This window comes from Prosopis cineraria, unplaced genomic scaffold (genome assembly GCF_029017545.1).
Source record: "Prosopis cineraria cultivar Desert tree isolate PC_DT_omini unplaced genomic scaffold, ASM2901754v1 PC3, whole genome shotgun sequence".
Lineage (NCBI taxonomy): Eukaryota > Viridiplantae > Streptophyta > Magnoliopsida > Fabales > Fabaceae > Prosopis > Prosopis cineraria.
The window spans coordinates 48,023,966-48,031,584 of NW_026555334.1; the positions used below are offsets into that span (position 1 = coordinate 48,023,966).

General features: G+C 37.2%; 1 protein-coding gene and 1 long non-coding RNA gene across 2 annotated transcripts; both read right to left on the bottom strand.

Moving 5' to 3' along the window:
• Positions 1-739: 739 nt before the first annotated feature.
• On the bottom strand, positions 740-6,006 carry LOC129307053 (protein LUTEIN DEFICIENT 5, chloroplastic). Its single transcript, XM_054947913.1, has 16 exons — positions 5,684-6,006; positions 5,436-5,604; positions 4,959-5,175; positions 4,764-4,835; positions 4,577-4,687; positions 4,001-4,192; positions 3,708-3,869; positions 3,011-3,106; positions 2,831-2,932; positions 2,451-2,483; positions 2,268-2,348; positions 2,085-2,167; positions 1,788-1,919; positions 1,602-1,662; positions 1,348-1,413; positions 740-1,112 (listed from the first exon to the last, which is right to left on the bottom strand). The coding sequence occupies exons 1-16, from the start codon at positions 5,781-5,783 to the stop codon at positions 966-968; spliced, it is 1,824 nt and encodes a 607-aa protein (XP_054803888.1). The 5' UTR covers positions 5,784-6,006; the 3' UTR covers positions 740-965.
• Positions 6,007-6,595: 589 nt separating this feature from the next.
• Positions 6,596-7,143, bottom strand: LOC129304864 (uncharacterized). The gene is made up of 2 exons (XR_008591805.1): positions 7,069-7,143; positions 6,596-6,992 (listed from the first exon to the last, which is right to left on the bottom strand). It is a non-coding gene; the product is annotated as an uncharacterized LOC129304864 (long non-coding RNA).
• Positions 7,144-7,619: the final 476 nt, after the last annotated feature.

Sequence of the window (7,619 nt, forward strand, 5' to 3'; positions counted from 1 at the left end):
ATCTGTATCTTTTGATCTTGCGGCATAATTAATTATTTTTAGAGATTTTTGATTGTGACTTTTCCTATTGGGATCTCTCTGCATTTGGATTTACAAAATGTGGAGAGAAGAAATAATAGATCAAATAACGTGACACCACTATTTTATCATTTTGATTTGATATTAATAATATGCTTTCATATTTTGATTCATAAACGTGCGACTTCTAACACAAATATAACTTGCATAAGAATTTTACTAATGTAATTTGCCGGTATTTCATTTTAAAAATAAATGTAGTCTACTTTTACTAGCACGACTGCTTGCGAAATTTTCAAATTTTGATTTATCCTTACACAATTAGTAATTGCCTTAATTTTTCTTTCATTTTTTCATGATATGTGAAGTACGTTTTTTTTTTTGGTAATTCCTAAATTTGAGTTTCTTTTTTTTTTTTTTTTAAACCAGCAAAATTTGACTTTTAATCTCATCCATAAAATTTATTTAGTATGAACCATAGATTACTTTTATCGGCCTTTCAAATTAATCATTCACAAGTCATAAATAAAAGAATTTATTCCTTATAATCCCGAACATGTCGAGTTGAAAAATATTCATCTAAAATTTCTAAATTATAAAATTAATGGTTTATAAAAAGAAGGCCTAACTTCGTTGACTTCTCCACATCTACGATTTAACTCACAGATCCCATTCCTCTGCATTTTTTCTCTTCCGGAGATAGGCCAAAGGAAACCAAGTATTATCAGAATGACTTTACATTAGATGAGAAAGGTGTAAATTTTGATGAAAAGGGGGGTGTTTCATGGGGCAAGTCTCACCTTGCTGCATGGGCAGAGAACCAAAATGTACACGGTCGGAAGATAAAACAGAATTCAACATCTAGTACTTCCCCCCTAAATTTAATTTTATATTGAATGGTTTATGCTGTGTTTCACCAACATTCGAAGAACTTCACCTTTTCTGACTTACTGCGTGCTTATCTTAATACTTGATGGATCCGCATCAAAATTCGACATTTGCAAGGAGGGCACAATGGGAGGTTTCATTCTGCGTGTTACGGTCATCTTCAACCCTTCTGTTGTATGAATTGTTGCCCCCGTAGTCATTTCAACCTATGAGAGCACCATGTGTCAATCAGATCCTCATTGCCAATTTCGTACTTTCAGAAATTTAAACGACCAGTTTTAGTTTCAAAACATTTAAACAACCACTTCTAGTTAGGTAAATGTCAGAAGAACCTTGAGATGTCTGAATTTGAAAATAGCACGGGAGATCATTGTGATTTTATCAAGCCTAGTTCCGTGTAATTGGCATGAAAAATTAGAAGTACTGAACAAACTAACTTACTGGCGGGGCTCCAAGGGCCATGTGGAAATTGAACCTCCTGACAAGCATCGCAAGTGCTACGACAGTCTATCCAATCATTATCAAGAATCATGCAAGTTAAAGTTTGTCATTAGTATGAACAAAAATCATGCCAGCTATTAGTAATGAGAAAATTAAATCCATTCTCATTGTCAAAGGCTATCCCAACTGGCTCATTAAAACTGTCAATAAACAAATAATTCAACCACACAGCAATGTCTTAGCTCCAAACCTACTTCATATGAAGCGAACATATCGCCGACACATTTTCGTGGTCCTCCACCAAATGGAAGATACCTGAAAAAAATTAAAACATTATTATTCCTTGCATTTACAGTTAAACGTAGAGATACTCAAGTAGGACATCATCCCTTTCAATGGGAGAGGGAGAAGAGAACAAGCAATAAACAAAAGTTATATACTTGAAGTTTTGATTTGTCTCATTAGGATTAGGTCCATCTAAGGCCCATCTGTCAGGAATAAATTGATCCGCATCTTCCCAAAGTTCTGGACTCCGATGTAAGTTCCAAACAGAGATAAAGATATCCTCACTCCTGAAAATAAAGAACATCAAAACTTACCAATAAACAAAAGTTAAGACTCCCAAAGCATTCATATCAGGTAAAAAGGGGAAAATTGACAAACTGCCTGCAGTTGGTGCAGAGGAAATATAATTACTTTTCTCAAGAATATCAATGCTGGTGCATTTTCAAGATTACCTTTTTATAGGATAGCCTCCCAGAACATCATTCTCAAGAGACCGGCGAATTAGCACAGGTGGTTGTGGGTAGAGCCTCAATGACTGAAAATTGAATATACGTTTAATTTAAAAAAAAAAAGGGTCAACTGCTAGCCATGTAAGAGGTCAACTCAGCACAACGCCCAACATGTTATCATCATACCTCATTGATCACTCGAGTTGTAAATTTGAGTTTCTTCATGTCGTCAATAGATGGAAATCGATCTCCAAGTATGGAGTCAACCTTCGAATACATCAATAACAAGTAATGACTATTATAGAGTCAGAAATATATGAAATTAAATGCTCACTTTGATACTAACTCGGGAGCTTAGAAAATTGATACCTCTTCCTGAAGCTTGGACATGATACCAGGCTCCTGCAGCCAACAAAAATGGATAAAAGATTCTCAAATGAACCATTACAGTAGGATAAATTTGTTAGTACAGTCAAAGAAATATTATCATAACCATTTCGTTCAGTTGGTAAGTGGAGTTATATCTGCAGTTTCCATATTATAACTTCTCTAAGCAGTGACACTGTTTGTTGGGCAAGTTCAAAGAAGTCTATCTGGAATTTAAATTAATCAAGAAAATTTAAGGAGTACAAATGTTCAAATTTTTCCAAGCCAGCTATATAACAAAGTTTTGTGGTAAATCAAGGATGGGATAAGAAAACATAGACAGCAATTATAATCCTGTCTTCATTAAAGTTCAGCAACATAACCTTTGCTAGAAGATAGAAGGTCCAAGTTAAGACAGAAGCTGATGTTTCATGTCCAGCAATAAGCATTGTCATTAAATCATCACGAAGTTGCTTACTTGATACCTACACAAACAGTCATTACATTGTACTAAAGCCAGTTTTACATCAATTAAGACGTGCTTTGACAAACAGCTAACATACATCATCTCCTGATGCTAATAAGAAGTGCAGAATACTAGGGTCTTTTTCATTCATGTACTCTTCATGAAACTGTAACTCTTCTTCATCAACCATTCTCTGCAAAAGGAACATTATTGATGAAATGCAAGCTCAATTTAGGAAAAATTGTTTTCAGGAGCCAGAATAGGTATTTTATGAATTGTTGAACCTCATTCTGATGAAAGTATTAACTAATGGAAGAAGAAATTTTACTGACTAGTGAACCCAACATCTATTTCGGAAACAAGCACATCAACAGACAAATATAATTTTTGCTGGTTTTTTTAGAAAATTATTAAGTAGAAAAATAACCTATCGTATATTGTTCTAAAAGTGTGTTTGAAGCAAGTTACACACACACACACGCATATCCAGTTATCCACATTTAAAAGTTTTTCTAATTTAATTTGTAAATATCATGTCAGCAACCAATCTCACAATGGGTGCTTCAACGACCATCAATCGTAGTTTCTGAACTTAGGAGAACTAGTAAGATTCATGCATTGTGAGACACCATCAAAATCATCAATGTACTCCACCATAAACCTGACAATTATGGGGCCTTGACAGTTCACCAATATGTGCAAGTTCCTTTCTGTTGAGGTGTCACATGGGTAAACCTATGTTATATGCAACCATTTAAGAGTAGAATTTTGTGTTTCTCCAAAGGCAACTTTACCTTGCATATTGATATCAGATTATCAAGCGTGTCATTGACTAATTTGAGAGCTGAAGCAACCTTCCTTTGACGTGGTGAAATGTCTTTCCATATGGGGATCTCCCAGAAAGGAATTGGAGCAACACTTCGATCTTCTGCTTCTCTCAGTACAGTATAAACAGCCTGATCTAATCAAATAAATCACCAATATATGAAGCTTGAATCTAAAGTAGCCAAATGGAGAATAAGCAAGGGAAAAACTGAAAACTTGAACATCAAATGACAGAAAGGAAGGGAATATGGCAAAACCATACCTCAACTATGCCAGTGTCATTTGTTAAAGAATCAAAATCATAATTGAATACTGCCTTGCCAATGATATCCAAAGTCAAACGAGAGAAAAGTGACTCCATCTCAACATCTTCCCCATCAGATGCTGCAGCATCTAACTTCTTGCAGAGTCTCTCTGTAGCTTGTCCAAAAACGTTAATCATAGCTGCTACATACTGTGGTTACAATCAAGAAACAAATCAACATCACAAAACGGTAATCATGGAGATGTTTAAAGAAAACATGAGTAGAAAAGAAATAGCATTGAATCAGAGATGATGCTCTAAGCATTTCAAGTTATAAACAACAATCTGGTGGTGATAATTAAATAGGGAAGCTCTACTTATTTATCAAGTAACAATGTAAACAAGCTTATCCCACAAAGCACACTATTTAGTTATGCCATGCGCATCAATGACAAGTTAGTCATCTCTTCCAATATTAGAGTGGAAAGCTTTGAATATTGACCACAGAAAGTTTCAATCAATAAATTTTAAGGTAAATCTATGATATTGTTGGGCATAGACTTCAAATACATCGGTCCAAAGATACTAGATAACCTTCTGATGCAATGCTGGGACTATAGCACGTCGTCTAACACGCCATATTTCCCCATCAGCAGGGATGAGCCCCTTTCCCATTACGAACTCCAGGATCTCGGCCAAGATACCCTGCATGTGGAGGGGTATCAAAATCACGAAGGACTGCGATCTGAAAAGGTTTGGCATCCATTATTCATTTAATTACCTTTGAATATGCCTTTGAATTGTCTCTCAAGATGTGTTTTGCAATGGATGGATCGGATACTATCAGAAAAGACTGCATGATAATGAAGTGAGATTGTGGGAATCAACTGAATAGTAGTTATACGGTGTTGTTGCCACATAGTTGTTAAAAACATCAACATGTCAGCGGATATAGCCATAAAAGAACAAAACCAACCTTTGGTCCAAAGGTCAGTCTGAAAATTCCACCGTATGTGAGGTAAAGTTCATACAACGGAATGAAGAACGCCTCACTTCGAATGGCTTTGATTGATCCTTTCGCCTCGGGAATGATGGGATTTTCACGAAGCCCATCCATCCTACCAAACAGAAGATCCAGAACCTCCTCGGGCATGCCCAACTTTGACAAACTCTTCTTTAATACAGACGGGAAACTAGTTGAAAGCGGAAAGAAAATAAAGATAAAAATTACGACTTAAGCTCGGAAAAGCCGGGCCAGAGCGTGAAGGGAGAAATGTCTACATTAAATTCTCTATTGAAAGTGCGAATGAACAAGAGATGAATTCCAGAATAGGCAGGGTGATGCGAGTGATACTGTAGCAGGGTATGACCCGGAGAGGCGTTATGATTAATTATAAAGGCAAAGGTAAAGACAGTACAGCGGGTAGAAAGAGATGCGGACGAGAAGACATACCCGGACTGCTGCACCGTAAATTCTCCGGAGGCAATGCGAGCGGCCAACTCAGCTCGTCGTCGTTGTTCACGAAGGCGGTCGCCGCTCTTGCTCTTGACGCCATCAGCAAGGGAAGTGGGGTCTCTGCCATTAGAAGAGGAAGAGGTGATAACCGAAAATCCGGAGAATCCTGCGAAAGAGGGGGGGAAAGAAATTGAGGAGGGAAAAGATAATCGGAGGGGATGAAGAAGAGAATGATTGAGATATACCTCTGGGTGTTGTGGAGGTGGTGATAGGGTCGAAATAAGAAGGATAGACGTGGCGGTGGGGGGAAATGGAAAGAGGAAGAAGAGCAACATGAGGAGCCATTGACGGCGGCGGAGAGCCGAGTGAAGTGAGAGAGTAATGTAATCCGAAGTTGAGGGACGGTACGTGTTTTATGGTATTACAGATTACAGATGGCGCTAAAAGTACAGCTTTCCCGCCGCTAAAAAACACGCAATGGAATCTCCTTGAACTGCATTTCTTGATGCCTCCCGTTTTTTCTCTTTCTCATCGGTCATCATCCTATTATCCCCTTGGTCCTAATGCCTGCCATGTTTATTTAGCTCGCGCTCCCCCCCCCCCCCCCCCTCTTTTAACTATTTTTATGATATATATATATATATATATATTATTCTAATCAGACGTTTGATATTAAATAAAAATAATTGTCTGATGCTTGGCTTGTCTTGTAATATAATTTTTTACTCCATACAGATATTCTTTTATTACTGATAATGTTGGAAGCTTAGTCGGACACTGCATTAATAAATTATAACATAATTTATATATCATTTAATTTTTTTTTTCATACATTAGCCTCATTAATTGCGCTGTTTCATCTCGCTACCTTTTTATTATTATATTATTCAATAAATCAAATTATATATTATTTATATATGTACATTTTCAAATTTTAATAATTACATATTTAAAAGCACTTGTTATTAGATACTATCAAATTGACGTTTAAAAAAATTCAAATATAAAAAAACTGTTAACAAACGAACCAAACTAACTTATGATAAAATTCTGCCAAACCCATGTTGAATTTGGAAGGGAGCCGTGGGATTTTGATGTACTAGTGCGTGTGGGGAACCTCGAGGCCGATAAATTTGGCAAGACATTACACCAGGATGGAATGGAGGAGTCTTGTATGAATTTTATTTATACTATTTATACATGTACATCAGACATGAGTGGGTTATGCTTTGTGTCACTCTTTTATACAGCTAGAGGTTTTAATTTAAAATGCAAAACAAGAGATAGGCAGCGTGAGGGAGAAGAGAATTTGGTTTGGTTGGAGGAGAGGAGAAGGGAAGTAGGAGGCATTCCTGGTGTTCATGGAGGCCTTGACGCGCTCAGCATTCTACTTGACAGAGTCCTTAGCCTTGAATCTTGATGTTGGCGGCGGCATCCCCTTCCTTTGAGTTTGAGGTCTGATCCTCGGAGGAGTATGCCTCGCGTTGCCGCAATTCTTGCGGTGGCGATGCCATGGATGGCTCCTACTCTTGCTTCCTCGCTCTCGCCTCCTACCTGTCGCATTTCAATTCATCAATTTCTCTGTTATGTATTTCCACGCATTCTTGCTCAAGCAAACAAATTTACTCACTTGATGCATACGCCTCGCCCCCAACACCCTGCTCCCCAACTTACTATCCTCATTGTCAGCCTCACTTTTTCTGTGAATCATGCCCCCTTTCTAGCTTTTTTATTTATAACCCCTTCGCCCGCCCTCTTTGCTCCCCTTCCCTCTCTTCTCCACTCATTCTTTCTCCCTCTCTTCCTTTTTCCCCACAAATCTCCACATTCCATGCTCCTTACCCTCATTCTATCAGATATTAGCCTGCATTTCAATTTCTTTCTTTCCTTTTTTTTTTTTTATAAACAAGGAAAGGAAGCAAAACTAACCGGCAATGCTATTGTCTTGCACCAAAATGATAAATAAGTATTGTGAAATGTGATAATTCAAAATCCTTCCAAAGCCAAATAGGTATTTCATTCAAAATCCATCCTAGTAAACAACTCCCCAATCTAACATTTGGAGGTTGCTCTAGAATGGATCATGAAAAGAGACAAAAATATACCTTTGAAATATGCAATAACGACAAATAAATATTGTAAAATGTGATAACTATGTTTAGTCTTTAGAGACTTGTCTAA